The sequence below is a fragment of the Megascapheus bottae genome, chromosome 6 (assembly GCF_031878675.1).
Source record: "Megascapheus bottae isolate mThoBot1 chromosome 6, mThoBot2.hap1, whole genome shotgun sequence".
Lineage (NCBI taxonomy): Eukaryota > Metazoa > Chordata > Mammalia > Rodentia > Geomyidae > Megascapheus > Megascapheus bottae.
Genome location: NC_143514.1, coordinates 37,495,123 through 37,514,080, shown reverse-complemented (window position 1 = coordinate 37,514,080; position 18,958 = coordinate 37,495,123). Strand labels below are relative to the sequence as shown.

Below are 18,958 nucleotides of genomic sequence, written 5' to 3'. Positions count from 1 at the left end.
TTAGCTAGAAAGAAAGAAATATCTATTCTTCCAGACTCTCATAATTGTTTGTTTCCTAATTACATTCAGAGATGCAAAAGTAAATAAACTACTTTCCATTCCAATGGATTTTATCTATTATTACACACATCTTAATTCAGTAGTAAAATTAAAATCCTATGTGTATTCGAGATGAATATATTTCATGATATTGTGATCTCTGAATAAATAGTCTATGCCTATTTGTAAAGCTGATACATGGCCAAAATATAGTAGATTGTTTTACAAGATAAAGAAAGATAACGAGTGATAGGTTTAATTAGGCAATGATTTCATTTCAAATTTGATTGTTGATTTGTCATAGCAGCATAGAGACTCTGACACTACAATTTAAGGACTTAAATGAAAATAAATTAATTTGAAAGCTCTTGTTAATTGTCTAGCAATTAAGTGATTTTTCTCTCATCCTCTAAAACTTACTACTATGCATGGATGGATTTGAACAGCGCCATAGTGGGCAAAATCACTATGGTTAGCTATAATGAAAGGGAATCAGAATTGAAGCTATTAATATGTGTTTTTATTGATTTCTCAGTTATGCCACCCCCATCTCCATCACAAAACACAGAAGATAAATCACATCTTCTATTTGAAGGGAAGGACAGGAAATTTTCCCTTTCTAACAAAGCTGAGAGAACAGTTATGAGTAACTAGTTAAATGGTTTTATAAATATTTGAGCATATTAAAGAAGAATAGAGACTCATAGTGTATAGTTTTTAAATTCTTGGGGCAAATTATTTTGATAAACTTTCTACAGATTAGTTAGATAATATTATTCAGTTGTTCTCATTATACAACTACATGTGCCCTCTGATGTTTGGCAAAAAATAACAGACAGCTTATTGTAGAGCTAATTATTTTGCCTATTCAATGCCTCACTTTTAATAGTTAATGCATTGTTAGTGTGAAAATCACTAATACTTCCTTCATTTTAAGACAGCTTTCCCATTCTCTGGAATCTACTTTGGCCCATGATTATATGTAAAAATAAACTGACGGAGAAGTAGTGCTGTGGATCAAGTGGTAAAGCACTGGCTTGAGCTGAAGAGCACAGGGACAGTGCACAGCACCAGAGTTCAAGCCCCATGACCAACCAAAAATTTTAAAAAAGAAAAGAAAGAAGGAAGGAAGGAAGAAGGAAAGAAGAAAAGTCTTGTTAAAATACAGCTCCTCTGATGTACTATGCCTAAGCCATTTATGTTTCTTTGTCCAGGAATGTGGCCTAGTGGTAGAGTTCTTGCCTAGCATGCACAAAGCTCTATATTGGATTCCTTGGTACCATGTACACAGAAAATGCCGGAAGTGGTGCTATGGTTCAAGTGGTAAAGAACTAGCCTTGAGAAAGCTCAAGAACAGTGAGACCTGAGTTAAAGCCCCAGAACTGGCACACAAACAAACAAACTGAAGATAGGCTCTATCTGTATGCATTAAAGAACTTTATGAACCAAAACCAAATGTCCTTCTTTAGCTACCTTCTCAGCCTGCTGCAAGAATCTGTAACTCTCCCTAATTTCATCACAAAATAGAATATATTAAGTGTGTTACAAGCACTTATTCCATGTAGAAAAAGCCTCCCATCTAAGTACAAGAAAGAAAGAAACATCTGCCTATCTCGTTGTCCATCTCCTCATCCATCTAAAGTCTAGGTTGAGCACTGTCAACTAGACTGATCAATCTTAGAATTACAGCAGTGCCATTTCTGAATTGATTAGCCTGTTCTCTGTATTCTAGTAAAAATCCTACTAATACACCATGATTCCTACTAGCTTAAACATCATGAAAATAAGAACTGAACCTTACATTGTCTATACATCCACCATATCTCTATCAAAGTATAAACAGTGAATGTTCAAGAAAGTAGCTGACTGGTAATGAAGGAAAGTTTTATTAATCATACATGAAATGATGTTAAATACTCTATTTCACATAACATCCTTCAGCATCTGATTGAAATTAAATCATTCGTAATTTGGTCTTTGTTAAGAAGTCACCTATATTGTTTGTATAGAGACAATCCCACTTTTTTCTTCCAAACAATAAAAATCTAAGGTCTCGCTGATAAAATGCAGTGTTTCCATGTTTGAAAACATTTAGAAAAATGTTTAAAATATGTATTTATATTCATGATATATACATATATGTATAGAAACAAATATATTTGTATATAAGTATAAGCATATATGAGTATACATACATATATATACTATATATACACACACAATATATATATATGTATGTATATATATATATATATATATCCAGTGTCATGTACATAGAAAAAAGCTGGAAGTGGTACTGTGGCTCAAGTGGTAGAGCTCTAGCCTTGAGAAAACTCAAGGACAGTACTCAGGCCCTGAATTCAATGCCCAGGACTGGCAAAAAAAATAGTGTGCAAATGAATGAAGAAGACAGTGCAAAAATACATTCATTTCCATAAATGTCATTTTCATATATGAGCCCCATATGATATATATAATTATGAATTTTAAATGATACCTTAAAAGACCTAAGCTTTATGTGTGTGGTTCAACACTCATTAAATAAATAGAATATTGCCTAATATAACTCCTTGAAAATTGTTAAAATTATTAAATTGTAATAATGTATCATTTTTATTTATTATTTGGTGGGCATTTATTACGTGCTAAGTTTGATATCAAAGGCTTCACAATAAAACTCTCAAAACAACTCTTTGTATTAGGCAAGGAGCAACAAATGGGGAACACCAAAATATCATATTGTCTGTGACACAGTTGGGACCCTATCACACTTTCTAATACATATTTCAGATAGTAAGCTGTCCAGTTTTTTTATGTTTGGGTGGAACTCCAAATTGAAGATAAACTATAAACATTTCCTGAGCCGGGCACCAGTGACTCTTACCTGTAATCTTAGCTACTTAGGAGGCTGAGATCTGAGGATCGTGGTTCAAAGCCAGCCCAGACAGGAAAGTCCATGAACTAGTAATCTAAGCAGAAAAGGGCATAAATAGTGCTGTGGTTCAAGTGGTTCATCTCTTATCTTGAGCACAAAGAGGGTCAGGGACAGTGCCCAGGACCTATGTTCCAGCCCCAGGACCGAAACCCCCCCCCCAAAAAAAACCCAAAAACCATGTACTCCAGAACCCATATATTAATGCATGTAGTAAAGTGGTAGAATTCTCTATTTTTCTACATAAGCCAATGAAAGTACTATTCATAAGCCAATTAAAATCTCTTGGAAAACCACAGCAAAAATACTGCTGAAAATATAGCCATCTAATACACAATTGGGGCATATAGCAAACTCTTCTGTTATATTTTGTTTTTTCTTATTTTTTGTAGTTGTCTCATTAACCTGTTTTATTTGTTAGCCATGCAAGCCAAGATTCTCCCTATGTTTTGTATAGTTCCTGCTAAGATATTTAAACACACTAGTTGTTTTGTCACTTAGATCTTGGCAAGGATTTTAACTTGATCCAACCTAGATAGTTAGCTCTCTGCTTTATTATGTCATTTTAGTAGCAAATATCCCCCTGAAATCTCTTGAAAAAATGATGCATGCCGAATAAAACTATTGAGTTCTAGAATATCTGAAATACTTTTTTAAGTCTAAGTATTTATTGCTTCCAACTATACTACATATTTTCTGCTCAATTAAAGTTTTGTTGAATTTTCTTTCTAATGTTCTCTTTCTTTCTTCTCTTTGTTCTCTGTCTTTCTTTCTTGGAAGTACTTCAGTTTGAAATCAGGACTTTCCAGACAAGCACTATATAATTATACCATTCTTCCAGCCCTTTTGTTTTGTTACATATATATATATATATATATATATATATATATATATATTCTCCTGATTTTTTTTAATCTGAGCCAATCTCTTTGACTCCCAGGAAGCTGGAATTACAGGTATCGAATCACCCACCATATCTTTCCCTTTTCCTTTGTATATAGCCTTTAATCCAACAGCCTAGGGAGAACAAAACAATTTCTAAAAGTCAACATTGATTGAGACGTATTGTATTTAAAAACTTTTTTGTTAAACTACGTAAGGATCATAAATAATAATGAACTCTACTATGTTCACAGGAATTGTCAGCCAGTCATTTAACAGTGCTTCATAACTTGCGACACAGCTTGACCCTCCATTGAAATCCTTGAACCAGGAATGCATCAGGAAGCTTGTTCAATGTGCAACCATTCATTTCTCTGAAGTCTTATTCTGATTTGAATATGAGGAGAGGGTTATTTTTGTCTTTAACACTTTCACGATAATCCAGAGGCTCTATAACAAAATACTACAAATTGTCAAGCACATAAATAACACCCAGGTGCTGGCAGATCCTAGGTGTGGTGAAGGTGTAGACAGGTAAAAGTCCCTTAGAAAAGTCATGGCTAGCTACCCTTTACCTTGTCTCTATCTTTACTTGGGAGATGAGGAAAAGAAACGGGTCCCAACCCTATTATCAGTAATCTCTAGAAGTTTCAGCATCCTAATGCCATTTCCACAGAGGTCAGGATTTAAATACTTGAATTTGAGAGAAGCACAATTATTAAAACTGTTTCAGGACACATGCCAACCACTTTATAGTTAATAATTAATCATCCAATTTGCTTAATCCAATAACATGATTTTAAAAATCCTTATCTTTATGTTTTAGTGAAAGACCTAAGATGTTCTAGTGAAAGGATTTTTAAAACTACAGACGATGACCTGAGAATGTGGTTTAGTGATAGAGTGCTTGTCTGGCATGCATGTAGTTCCTCAGAACTACACCCACAGAAAAGGCTTGAAGTGGTGCTGTGACTTTAGTAGTAGATGCTAGATTTTACTACAGAGAGGATAGAGGCAGAACCAGGGTCCTGATATCAAGCCCAAGCCCAAAGACTGGCAAAAAAAAAGATTGAGAAAGGAGAAGAAGAGAGAGAGAGAGAGAGAGAGAGAGAGAGAGAGAGAGAGAGAGAGAGAGAGAGAGAGAGAGAGAGAGAGAGGGAGGGAGGGAGGGAGGGAGGGAGGGAGGGAGGGAGGGAGGGAGGGAGGGAGGGAGGGAGGGAGGGAGGGAGAGCGCGAGCACAAGGGACAAAGGAGCAGTAGGTTTCATTTGACAATAACTTTAAGTTCACTATTAGGTAGTATGCCTTTTAAAACCTTAAACTCGATTTGGTAGAATAATGAAGCTCATTTAGATTTTACAAAAGTAACAAGAAAAAGTAAAAGAAGATGGAAATTTGATCACATCACATTATATGCATGTTTAGACATCACAAAGAAATCACTTTATACAGATATATAAAATAAACAATCCAATTTGGGTAGCTAAAGTAACCAGGATGCATATTAGATATAAAGAATTATGCATCTTATAATTGGAAGGTCTATCCTTTGGCAAACATTTAGATTTATCCTTTAACCTATTCCTGAAACCCTGGTAATCACAGGGTTTTGTTTTTGATGATAAGACCTAACTTTTTCAGGTGTCTTACCTATATAAGATAAAATAATAGTTTTTTTGTGTCTGGTTTTTCACTTAGAATAATATTCCCTGGATCCAGTTATCTCAAATGGAAAGATTTCAGCTAGAATTTGAAGCCAAATAGTTTCTTTTTTTATAGGTTTTCTTTTCTTTCTTCCATCACCTTTACTTATTTTATTATTTATTTTATTTTTAATTGTAAACATGATGAACAGGGAGTTACAGTTACATAAGTAAGGTATTGAGTAAATTTCTTTTGAAACATTGCTACTCTCTCCCTCAGTTTTATTCATCCAATGGACATTTTAGTTATTTCATCATCATGACAATTAAGAATAATTACTGTAATAAATATAAAGCTGCAAATAATATAATGGCACATAATTACATCAAGTATATGTAAATATACCAATAAACCATAATTTCACATAGTTATACATTAAATATACTTATTTTCAAGACCATTAATCTCAGTTATCACATGTATTATGTACTGCTATAGACTTCCAGCAGACTAGTTGTCTGTTCTTTCTTGTGTCATTAAGGTAGATAAATTCTGTTATTTCTTTACCCCTACTCACTCATTCTGACATTATTTTTTTTGTGGGTCATAAGGCTTGAACTGGGAATCAAAGAACTGGGTGTATAGTTCTCTTTCTTTGATGAATCTCTGTCTGGTTTGGGGATGAGGGTTATACTGGCTTCATAGAATGAGTTTGATAAAGAACCTTCATTTTCAATTTCGTTGAAGAGCTTGAGGAGTATTGGTGTGAGCTCTGCTTTGAAGACCTTATAGAATTCAGCTGTGAATCCATCTGGTCCTGGGCTTTTCTTAGGTGGAAGGTCTCTTATTGCCATTTCTATTTCAGTGCTTGAAATAGGCCTTTTTAGTTGGTTTAGGTCTTCTTGGTTCAGTGTGGGTATGTTAATATTGGCTAGAAATTCATCCATTTCTTCTAGATTCTCAAATTTGTTGGCATAAAGGTTTGAGAAGTATTCCCTCATGATGCTCTTGATCTTGGTAATTTCTGTCGTGATAGTATCATTTTCGTCTGTGATTTTGTTTATTTCAGTATGCTCCCTTCGTTTTTGGTAAGATTTGCTAAGGGTCTGCCAATATTAATTTTTTCCAAGAGCCAACTCCTTGTTTTGTTGATTCTTTCTATAGTTTTTTTGGACTCCAATTTATTTAATTCTGCTTTGATTTTGATAATTTGCTTCCTTCTACTGGGATTATGGTTGGTTTGTTTCTCTTTTTCCAGGAGCTTAAGATGACACATTAGATTGTTGGTTTGCGATTTTTCCAATTTGTTATTGTAGGCATTCAGAGCTATAAATTTTCCTCTGAATACTGCCTTTGCCATGTCCCAAAGGAGATGGTACTTTTGTGTGTTCCTTTTTGTTAAATTTCATAGACTGTTGTATTTCTGTTCTGATCTCCTCAATGACCCATTGGTGATTCAACAATGTGTTGTTCAATCTCCATGAGTTACAGAGTTTTCATTGGTGGAGATGGGTGTTCAGTTCTAATTTGATGCCCTTTTGATCTGAGAGAGTGCAGGGAATAATTTCAGTGTTTCTCAATCTGCCCAGGTTTTTTTATGCCCTAAAATGTGGTCTATTTTGGAGAATGTTCCATGAGCTGCTGAAAGAAACGTATATTGTGTTGTTGCTGGGTGGAATAATCTGCAGATGTCTGTTAGATCTAGTTGGTATATATAGTTGTTCAGTTCTAAGGTTTCTCTGTTGAGTTTTTGCCTTGTTGATCAGTCCATAGGTGAGAGTGGTGTGTTAAAGTCACCAACAATCACTGTGTTTTGATTTATGTATGGTTTCAGCGAAAGTAAAGTTTGCTTGATGAAGTTCGGAGCTCCGAGATTAAGTGTGTAGATATTTAGGATGGTTATGTCCTCCTGGAGGAAAGATCCCTTTAGTAGTATGTAGTAACCTTCTTTATCTTTTCTCACTAATTTTAGTTTGAAGTCTATTTTATCTGATATGAGGATGGCAACTCCAGCCTGTTTATGGGGGACGTTAGCTTGATAAACTTTATTCCACCCTCTCATTTTCAAAACATATTTGTTTTGGGGGGCAAGGTGTGTCTCTTGAAGGCAGCAGAATGATGGTTCTTGCTTTTTGATCCAACTAGATAGTTTATGCTATTTAATTGGAGAGTTATGTCCATTGATAATGAGAGTTAGGATTGAGAAATATTTTTTAGTTCCTGCCATTTTTCAAAGCTTTCATTAGGGCCTGTGTCTTGACAGTTCTTGTGGTACTTAGATGGTATGATTTTTAGGTGCCATTTCTTTCTCTGTATTACATTTGTTTTGGTTTTTCTATGTGTAGAACATCTTTGAGAATTTTCTGTAATGTTGGTTTGGTTGCTATGTAATGTTGCAACTTTTCCTTGGAATAGAGGTTTATATTGTTCCCTCAGTTATGAATGAGAACTTAGCTGGGTACAGTATTCTTGGTTGGTAGTTATTTGACTTCAGGGCATGACATATATGCTTCCAGTCATTTCTTGCTTGCATGGTCTCTGCTGAGAAATCTGGGGTTATCCTGATTGGTTTGCCTTTTGTAGGTGATTGTTCTCTTCTCCCTGGCTGCCTTTAGAATCCTTTCTTTAGTCTTTATTGATCCTGTTGGATTATGATATGGTGGTGGTATGTCCTTTTCTGGTCAGGTCTGTTTGGGGTTCAAAAAGCTTCTTGTATCTGGATGGGCCTGCCCTTCTGGATATTTGGGAAGTTCTCTGAGATGATTCCCTGAAGTATATTCCCAATACCATTGACCTCTTTCTCCAGACGCACCTTAATACCAATTAGCCTTAAATTAGGCTTCCTAATTGTATCTTGGATCCCCTGAAGCATTCTCTCATATTTCTTAGATTTTGTTTCACTCATTTTCTGTCCTTTCTCTATAACAACTAAATTATCTTCAACCCCGGAAATTCTCTCTTCTGCATTGTCTAACCTGCTATCAAAGCTTTCTACTTTGTTCTTCAACCTCCTTGCTTGTAATTGCTCATTTTTGATGCCTTGCATCTCTTGTTTTAGATCATGTATGGATTTCTTTAGCTCCTTGATTTCCATTTGAGTGGTTAGCTCAGCAGCTTTATTCTCTTTGGACATTTGTTGGAGTTCAGTCATCTTTTTGTTTGTGGATTCTATGAATTTGTCCATTTTTCTTTGAAAAACCTTTATTATGGCCTCCTTTATTGCTTCCCCTTTTTCACATATCACCTTGTTTATGGTTTCCTCTTGTTTAGTTATGGCTTCCTCCCTTATCTCTTTCTTTATGTTTTCACATTTTTCATTAATGATATTTATCAATTGTATTTGTATAGCACTTGGAAGACTCTCCTCTAGATTTGCCACTGACTGCTCCATTGCCTGTTTATATTGGGTGGGAGATGCTATTCCTTGATTTGACATTTTTCTTGAGTTTCTTGTTCTGCCCATTTGAATATGGGAACAAGTGTAATACTAAACAAGATTATAATTTTTCAGATATACCCAACCTAGACCTTTTTGGTTGGCTGACAATAGATGTTCATGCTTTTAGATTGATAATATCACTCTCTCTTTCTTTTTGTGCATTTACATACAAATCTAATACAACCACAGATTATCGATTTATGACCAAAACAATAAGACCCTCAGTCCAATCTCTATTGTATTTAAGTCCCTCTGGACCTAGAGTATAATTGAACACCTAGATAGACAGCATTGCACAACAACCATCAAATGTAGATCCATGAATTATAAGAGTTGAAGAATGAACAGAGGACCAGAGATAGAAAAATAATAGGAAAGACAACAAGGGAGGTAGGAAAAGTATAATACAGGAGTCTAAGAATATTATAGTAATGAAGAAAGGGTACAGTGTAAGGATAACTGCCCTAAGGTGATAGTCAGATAGAATATTTGAGTAGAGAGTTTAGAATAACTTAGATAAAACTCATGAAAATAGGAAGAGTAATAAGAAGAATATATAGAGAAAAGAGGGAAGTAGATATAGGAGATTCCAATGATAAAAATTTTAAAAAGAAACAAAACAACAACAAAATAAAACACATTAAAAAAAAGGTGGGGGGAGATTCTTCACTATTGTGAGTTCTTACCCAAGAGATACTAGGGTTGAGAACCAGGAGATTAAAAAGCACGTGACTGTATCAAGATAGATATTTTTATTCAGACTGTACCCAGAGCTGTCACTGTGTTTCTAGGAATGAACACAGTGACAGAAGGAATGTGGGAAAAGAGAGGAGAAAAAAAAAGAATATAACAAGGAATGAACCATAACATTAAAAAAAAAAAGTGTAGTTAAAATGGCAAAGAGAAAATAAGAACACTTAAAAATGCAAATGAAAAGGGGTAGAAGAACAAGGGGGGAAAAAAGGGTATTCTTCAGGGTTTTTTTGGGGGGGGCAGAATAGGAAACTTGTGTCTCCACTAAATTCAGGATCCAAACACTTCAGAAAGTCTTTTTCTCTTGTGATTTGGCTTTGCAGTTTTTTGGATCAGATTGCTTGATTGAGAAAACAAAGTTGAAAGATTCGCGGGCGGCTTTGTTTACCAGGTCTGTGACCGGCGCAGGGGACAGACTTCAGCAGCGCTGGGCCGAATTTCCAGCTAAGGGATCTCTGGGAAATCCTTTGCTCGTTAGAATGATGGCACTGCCAGCACCACCTCTCAGGTTCCAATTGCTTTTGCCGGGTCTTTGTCAGCAGTCAAGATGGTGCTGCTCTCAGCTTGTGGGGGAGGGTCTCCCTCCCAATGCCGTTCCACGAGCAGAAGTGGAAACTTCTCACGAGCAGAAGTGGAAACTTCTCAGAGCTACTCACAAATTGCTGGATTCTCCAGTTCCATGAAGCTGGCAGGTCCGTGCATGGCTGAGTGTTGGCTCTGGGCTCACACAGGCTCTGTGTGTCTCTGTCTACAGCCAGCAGGTCTGTGCCACCGAGAAGCCCTGTCTGCTCAGATTCAGAAGAGCAGCTTTGTCTCTGTGGCTGCTCTGAGCTGGTGGCACCGCTCCCAGCTGTCTTCTCGCGCCAGTGTTCTGCCTTTTTCCTCTCTGACTGAGATCTCTGTGGCGCTAAAGCTTACTTAGGATCAACTTTTGGTAAAGAACTGTCCCCTATGCTGCCAGAACTTGAATCTTGGCAAGAGCTCAGAATGACTCACACTTAATGGCTGCCATCTTCCGCCGATCCTCAGAGCATACTTCTTACACAGTAGTAGGCAAACCAATTTTTGGTAGAAATACAACTGTAGTCTTTTCCTGTTTTCCTTAAAATCATCTTTTAGTTTATTTCTGCTTCTCTATCTTGGTCTGCACATAAGTTGAAAAAATAACACCTGAGTCAGGCACCTGTGTTAACATGGTGTGAGTCATTACCACCAGGAGCCGAACCCACACTACAAACTTAACAGACAACGATACAGATAGAAAGGAGGTTAGTCCCAAAAAAATGAAAAATGGAGCTTGGGCAAATTGTTAGCTTCCCTTCTAAGTTTTGGCAGTATCTATCACATTTTATTCATTTTCTACCAACTGATTGAAAGCTTATCTGTGTAATTTGTTCCTCTGCTCCTCTTTCTTATGGATGAGGCTGATAACTTGCTGATTTTCAGTTTCACGGAGAAGCCTCTGTTGTTGAGTTTCTCCAGGGACTGTTACACAGGTGGCTGCCATGAATAAAGATTCCACGGAGAGCCCAAGGATGGGTGAGGGCAGCTCACATTCTTCAAATTCTCAACCAGGATTGGAGTGATAACGTGCATTAAACCAGAAAGAATTGCATACAATCTGCTATGAGTTTGGAAATATCTATCAGTTCAGTGATGCATCTTGAAGTACTCATCAAATAAATGTGTCTGTTTTACCTAATTGTATAAATATGAGTCCTGAAAGCACTGATTTTTATCTTCAATTTGCTTTACATCTGATTCTCCTTTTCCCTAGTAGTGCATTACAGTGACTAAATAACAAGTTGCATTTTCTCCTTAAAGTTAGCAAAGAGCCAAGATATATGTCATAGACAATACAATCATCCATAATTTTATATCAATTTCCACTCTTGCTGTCATCTTATTTAATAGTCAGCTTTTGCCCAAAAAGAACCCTATATGTATCTATATTTATGCTATAATAAAAATAGTATATGAAACTTTCACTCTACTTATTTATTCTAATAGTGTCAACAATTCACATTCTATATTGATTATTGTTATTATCACAACAATCATTTCAAAAAACATTTTGGGAAAATATGTTCATGTGCTTTTGTTGTTATTTTTCTGTCTTTTAGGTGTACAAGAATTTCCAGAAAATATAAAGTGCTGTAAGTGTTTAACAATCATTGAAGCCAGTGTGAATCCCATTTCCAAGTGAGTATAAAGATTTATCTCTATATTTCTTTGTACTGGGTAATAATGTATTTATATGGAACTATAATAATTGAATTTTAATGTAGTACTATTGTAATATTTAATAAAATGATGGGAAAAATAACCAAATCAGATGATCAAAAGCATTACTGAATAGTAAAAAGGCACAATTGATACAATATGTTACTTTGAAGCAAACCATGTCATTAGGGGTTTTTTTGTTTTTGTTTGGTTGGTTTTGGGGTTTTTTTGTTGTTTGTTTGTTTTTATTGTAGCTCTCCAGAAACTTTCCACAGATGAGAACTATAATGGAGAAAACAGTCATTAGTTGTGGTCATGTTGACAAAGCAACATCAGGACTTGATGGAAGTTCAAGGGAATACAAAATGTTAAGGCAGTGATAAATTCATTATAGTAACTGATCATTTAGTTCAATGAAATTCGATTTTACTAGAGAAACAAGTGCTGTTATACCAGAATTTGCAGAAGGGCCAAGAGATAATCCTGTGATTCTAGCAGAATGGAAGATATAAACAAAAGGTACTAGGATGAAGAAAGGAGTCTTTGTGTTTTATGATCTGTTCATTCAGAAATCTGAGAGTGTACGATGACCCTGTTGGGTAACTGAAAATATAGCAGAGGAACGCGACGTGTGGGTTCCAGTGAGTCAAGAAATCATGAAGTGCATGGATTGGACGAGTCATGAACTTTCATGATAATGTCAAGTGAAAGCAGAAATGAAATCTAGAAGGTCTAGTGACAATATTTTCTAAAACACACTAAAAACAAATCTGTGGTACTGGGAAACATTTTGGGGTAATGCTGAAAATAGGGTTTGAGAAAATCCTTCTAACCTGTGCCTGTGTGAGGTTGAGGAGCCTGAGTAAAACCCATTGGTAAGACAATAGAAGAGTATTTTCAGAAGACATACAGATCTTCCAAAGAGAAACTGAGAGAAAATTGTGTATCATTGTGCACAAGAGAGAAATAAAAGTTTAGTAGGAGATCTCAGTGAATGGTTTGTGAATCAACTTGAAGTCTTTGGTAGGAAGTGAAACATCAACCAATAAAACAAATTAAATTTAAAAGTCCCGATTTTTTTCACTTCAAAGTAAAGTACAAGAGAGAAACAAAACAAAGTCTCTTCTCAAAACTACTAGATGAAATGTGATTTTCTCACGATCACATTGAAATAGATGTTACTGACCCCTTACAAAAACCAAACATGCCCTTGACATGAATCTTAGTATTTAGAGTATTTAGATGATGAAATTGTGTTCCTTTTAATTCTTTAGCTCTAATAAGTCATTTTATTTATAAATTATGGTAGCTTTTTAGTGTGGAATCCATAAGATAAATTATACCTTCAAGTCTTTAAAGTCTACAGTATTATTAGCTATTTCTCTGAATTTCTTTCAAAAAATGTTTAACTTTTGAAAACTATTCGTTATTTCACCAAAAAGTGCTTTGTATTCTAAGCATTAACCAGTTTCCAAATTTTTAAATGTCACACAACAGAAAAGTTAATCTCATTAATAGATAAATTTTTAAAGTTGGCTTTTAAATATAGACTGTGTAAAATATGTACACATTTTGCATATATGACTCAATGAATTTTAACAAATCTATAATTTAACTAGCACAATAATAAAGGTACAGATTGTTTCAACATCTCCAAATTTCCCTCAGTCGAATTATCCATTTCTTTCATTATTAATCTCATAGTTTTGCATACTGTTTGCCTATTCTTTTTATGTAATGTCACATTTTTAACATTTATCCATGATTTTCCAATAATCAGTACTTTTTCCCCTTATTGCTAGATACTATTCCAGTGAGCAATTATAGTATGATTTGTATATCTAATTAATTAATACATACCTAGCTTGTTTCCCCTTTGGGACTATAATAAATACTAGTATAAATTATGATATCTCTCTGACCATGTGCTTCATTTTTATTGCTTAAATGCCTAGGAGTAGTTTTCTGGCACCTGAGTGTTTAAACTTGTAATAAATTCCCAAATTGTTTTCCAAGACAGCAATTCAATTATGCTATTTCAGCAATAATAAACCTGTTTCAGTTGTTTTCCATCTTAGTCCTCATTTGGTAATATCAGATTTGTTTCTTAAATTTTAGCCAATCTATCAGATATTATATTTCACTGTGGTTTTAAGTTATATTTTAAAATCCTATTAGCATCTTTCTATGTAGTTATTCATAAAATGTGTTGTTCCTTTTGGAATGATTCCAGTTTTTGTTCATTTTGATTGATTTGCCTTTTTATCATTAAAGTATAGGACTTATTTTAGATGCAAGTCTTTCAGCAGATATCTAATAGGAAAAATTTGCTCCAATTGTGTGGATCTGGAATCTGGGCAGAACAGAAGTGGTTTTTGAGTTTCAAGGGGCTGTAACCATGGTTTGAATTGAGCTTTGATCCATCAGCTAACCCAAGTACAAAAGTATCCATTTCAACCCTGGTTGTTGGCAGAGTTTGCTTCCTTATTACAAAGCTGAGATTCCTAGATGTCTACTGTCAACTGAATGGCACTCTTGGGACCTAAAGTCTATTCACAGCTTCCTGCCCTGTAATCCTTTCCACAGGCAATTCAAACCATAGCAGTTTGCCTCTTCAAGCATGGTAGCTGAGTGAGACTGAATCTTCTAGTAATAGTTCTAAAAGTGGGATCCCATTATGGTAGCCATGTTCTAATTGTTAGTAACTACTTTAGATTTGGAACTTTAAGAGATTAGGACCAGAGGTCCATCATCAAGCTATGATGAGCTTTACTGTACTTGCTGTCAGTAAGGACTGAATTTTGTCAAAGCTGTTTTAATCACTTACTTGAATGAGTGTTCTCATCCTATGTCGACTTACACTGGTTGATGTTTTATGTCAATTCAATATAACAACTGATGGACAACTTATGTTTACTCAGGAAATATTGTTTTCTTGCATATGGATTTCTCTATTTCCTCATATTTGTTGATAATTTCTCATTTGTGATCAAGAGGCATATTGGTCTGAAGTTCTTTCCTTGTAATTTTTTAAATCTAGTTAGGCTATTAGGATAAAGTTTGTGTCAAAATGAGTTGGGAAATGTTTTGTTTTCTGTAAGAATTTATAGAAAATGTCATGTTATTTCTTTTTAAAATTTTTGGAAGAATTAGTCATTTTAGTAACTTGGGACTTGGAATTTTAATTTTTGTAATGTTTTATTATGACCTAAATTTTGATTGCTATGGGATTACTAAACTATCTACCTGTTATTTCTTACGTCATCTAAGGTAGCGTTTCGGCTTTTTTGTTGTTGTATTTTCAGGAATTTGTATACTCATTAAAAAATTAAAATTCATTGGCCTATTGCTTCTTGTAAAATTTCTTTAGTAGTTTCTTTATATCTACATTTCTACATATCTAGTGATGGTTTCTCTTTAATTTTTGCTTGATTACTCTGACTGGAGATTTATCAATTTTATTCATCTTTTCATGAAATTAGATTTGGTCCTATTGATTTTTTTCTATTGCTTTTTGGTACTTTCTTCGCCTTAAGGAATTTATGAAATATTACAACCAGAAAACCTTGAAAAAAAAATAAAAGTTAGGTAGTTATTTGGAAATTTTCATATACATGTGAAAACATTTTGTATAGCCTGAATATCTTAACCAAGTCATTGGTAAATGTTTTCATAGCAGATTTAAAAAGAACTATTTAATGAAAAAAAAGCAAAGGACAGCATTTCTTGAGCAACTGAAGAAAACATCCAGGGGTGAAGGAAATAAGGTTAGCATCAATAGGTTTTCCACGTGTGATTGGTGAAAAAGGCTAAGAGACATGGGTAGACACAGTAGGAAATTGGCTAGGATCAAAACACTTTTTTTTTTACCAGAAGAAGTATAACTAGTTGCTAATATACTTCTGAGACACATGTTCATAATGAATCAAGAAAATGACTATGATTACATTAGTAAAACATAAAATGTATTATTATTTTACGTTCATAAAAGAGACAAAAAGTAACAAAGACAAAAGTTGAGAAACACGGAAAGAAAAGTTCTTTGACACTGATAGTTTCATGATAAATGGATGGATAGAACTACTTTGAATAAATACATAATCCAATAAATTTACATTTGTATTTCCTATGACTGGTAAAGGTATACTGGGATATATGCTTACAAGTCTTCATGGAAGCAATGTTTTCATAACAAAACAAAAATCCAGATGCAAGTGTAAGATTCACTACAAGGAGAATGGTGAACAAAGTGTAATATAGTCCTACACTAGCATAAAAAGCTACAAGGGCTGTTTTTAATAAAGTGGATAGCTTTGGGGGAAAATAGTACTTAAAATATTTAAAATGGACCCATGATATGATATGTATATATATATATATATATAATATTCAGAAGTATGGAAAACTATGCAACATGTTCCTTTGTTTTAAAAATGGAATTTAGGCAGCAAATGACTTTAAAAAATCAAAATAATTAATGATGTTTAGATATATGTGAGTCAAAGGAAGACGTAGTGACAGCAAGGCACCCAGAAGTACTGGTCCTATTTCTTCATTCTATTGGGTATGAACATTCAACTCCTTTTATAAATAGAAAACATTTCATAGCAAAGAATGTGAAGAAGAGAAACTGAAATGAAACTCATATATAATAACCCAGGAGTAGGAAAAATAAACAGGAAAACTGCTATACTAGAAGCAGAGAATAAAAGTCAATGTTAGCAACTGTTGCTAGGTAATATGGGATAGAAAAGATATAAAGCTAATGATATTGGGAGCTAAGAAGTCATGGGAGGCTTTGATGAGGTGTTAGTAATAGAATTGGGGTAGATGCCTCAAAATAATGGCTAGAGGGTAGTAAAAAAAGCAGTGAGATTAGGAACCTCTTTAAATAATTTTGGTTGTAAATTCAAGGGAAGAGAATAGAATTTGAGGAGAAAAAATTTGAAACTAGTATGACATAAATAAGTTACAGCCTAGATTAAATTAGAAATGAAGTCATTAAAATGCTTAAATAAAATTACTTATAAAAATCAATTAATATTTCTCTCAGAAAACACTCTCTGGAAGAGTCCTTGTATTAGTTCATTTTAGTAAAAAAAGTATTTAATTTTTAAAGTAATTATTTCACCTGATTTCTAAAATTCCCTCAAGGTATATTTCTTAAATTTTAATGCCTCTCATGGTATATAGTTCCATTCAGTTGCCTTTCCTATGTTCTTGATTATTTGTAATAAACCTGAGTTAAATCAATTTGAATCATAATATATGACCTTAAATTAAATGTAGCATGGCTACATTTATAGTCTTAGCCACTCAGAAGTTTGGAGTCTAGGTTATAAAGCTTCAAATCTAACTGTAGCAGAAAAGTTTATGAGCCTCAATTTCTACAATAAAGACAACCAACCCAGGACAAAGTGGCTTACATAGTACAGTGCTAATCTTGAGCAAGCAAACCAAACAAGAATACAGGGCCCTGTCTTTCCCAATACTGGAAAGGCAAAAAAAGAAAAGAAGAAAGAAAGAGAGAGGGAAGGAAGGACGGAAGGAAGAAAGGAAGGAAGGAAGGAAGGAAGGAGGGAAGGAGGGAAGGAGGGAAGGAGGGAAGGAGGGAAGGAGAGAAGGAAGGAAGGAAAGAAGGAAGGAAGGAAGGAGAGAGGGAGGGAGGAAAGGAGGGAGGGAGAGAGGGAGGGAAGGAAGGAAGGAAGGAAGGAAGGAAGGAAGGAAGGAAGGAAGGAAGGAAGGAAGGAAGGAAGAGAGGGAGGGAGGGAGAGAGAAAGAAGGGAGGGAGGGAAGGAGGAAGAAGGAAGGGAGGGAGGGAGGGAGGAGGGAGGGAGGGAAAGAAAAAGTGTAAAAAAAGCATCAGGAAATGTGTCATTAGCCTCCCTTTTCTATATTTGGCAACATTAGTTATCATGGTAAGATAGAAACAAATTCTAAAGTCTCATTGTATAATATATAGCTATTCTTGCCTATGTATCTAAATACTGTATTAAGAAAAGAATATCTGTTTTAAACTGTGAACCTTTCACACTTGACATTGCCATATGCCTTGGCTGGTGTGCATAAGGTGTATGGAGTAGTGTTAGATGCTTTTGCTGACTTTGGCAATGACATGAATCTCAATTTCATTACAGGAGAGAATTGTGGAGGTTGGGAAACATTATTAGTTTTAATAAAAGACAAAGTTTCCAAGTTATAACAATACCCTCCATGAATTCTCCCTTTGTGAAACCAAAGGAGAATTGGAATATTTTTTTTTCTTCTGAGAGATATATAACTTTATTCTGTTCCTATAGCAACTCTGATGAAACACTAAAAACCTCACCTCCTTTTTAGACTCCCTGATGGCTTCACACAGCTTCTAAACCTGACCCAGCTCTACCTGAATGACGCCTTTCTTGAATTTCTTCCAGCCAATTTTGGAAGGTAAGAATAAGAAATACTAAATTATGCAATCTTAGTTCACCTTGTGTAAGCAAAGTTTTCAACGAGCACAGTTGTAAGTAAAGTTACATTGCATTATTATACACCAAATAAGACTGTTCATTTATGAAACTTTCTGTTAAAAGACTTAACTTTAGATCTTCATAGCATTAATACATTTTTAAACACCTGATGAATTAAATAGAAAAAAGTGAAAAATTATCTTAAAAGTGCATATAAGTATTTATGGATTAAGGCTGCAAAATACTTTTATAGACATAGAATCAGGAAAGTAAAAATGGATAGACAGATGTGAAATCTCAATGCATTAAAATAAAATGAATAAAAATATAAAATTTAAAATAGGATAATAAACTAGAAAATGTTTTCATTATATATGAAAATCAAGTAGTATTTCCTTAGACTATAAATAATTCTTGCAATATTAATATGTTGATGAAAATCTTGAGCAAAATGGGTGAACTAAGTGCATATGAAATTGTTAATGAAACATGCAATGATCCATACATTATAAGAACTTATTCCAAAAAAAAGCAAATATAATACAAATGAACACCATGGGTATACTTTACTGTATTATTGCATCCTTAAAAACTATTT

General features: G+C 34.4%; 1 protein-coding gene across 4 annotated transcripts in view; it reads left to right on the top strand.

The window, feature by feature from the left end:
* Lrrc7 (leucine rich repeat containing 7) overlaps nucleotides 1-18,958 on the top strand; it is a 465,452-nt gene that overhangs the window by 206,529 nt on the left and 239,965 nt on the right. For all 4 annotated transcript variants that reach the window (XM_090334630.1, XM_090334629.1, XM_090334628.1 and 1 more), the window contains exons 5-6: nucleotides 11,812-11,890; nucleotides 18,251-18,340. In XM_090334630.1, the coding sequence (XP_090190756.1) occupies nucleotides 11,812-11,890; nucleotides 18,251-18,340 (169 nt within the window). The remainder of the gene's footprint in view (nucleotides 1-11,811; nucleotides 11,891-18,250; nucleotides 18,341-18,958) is intronic.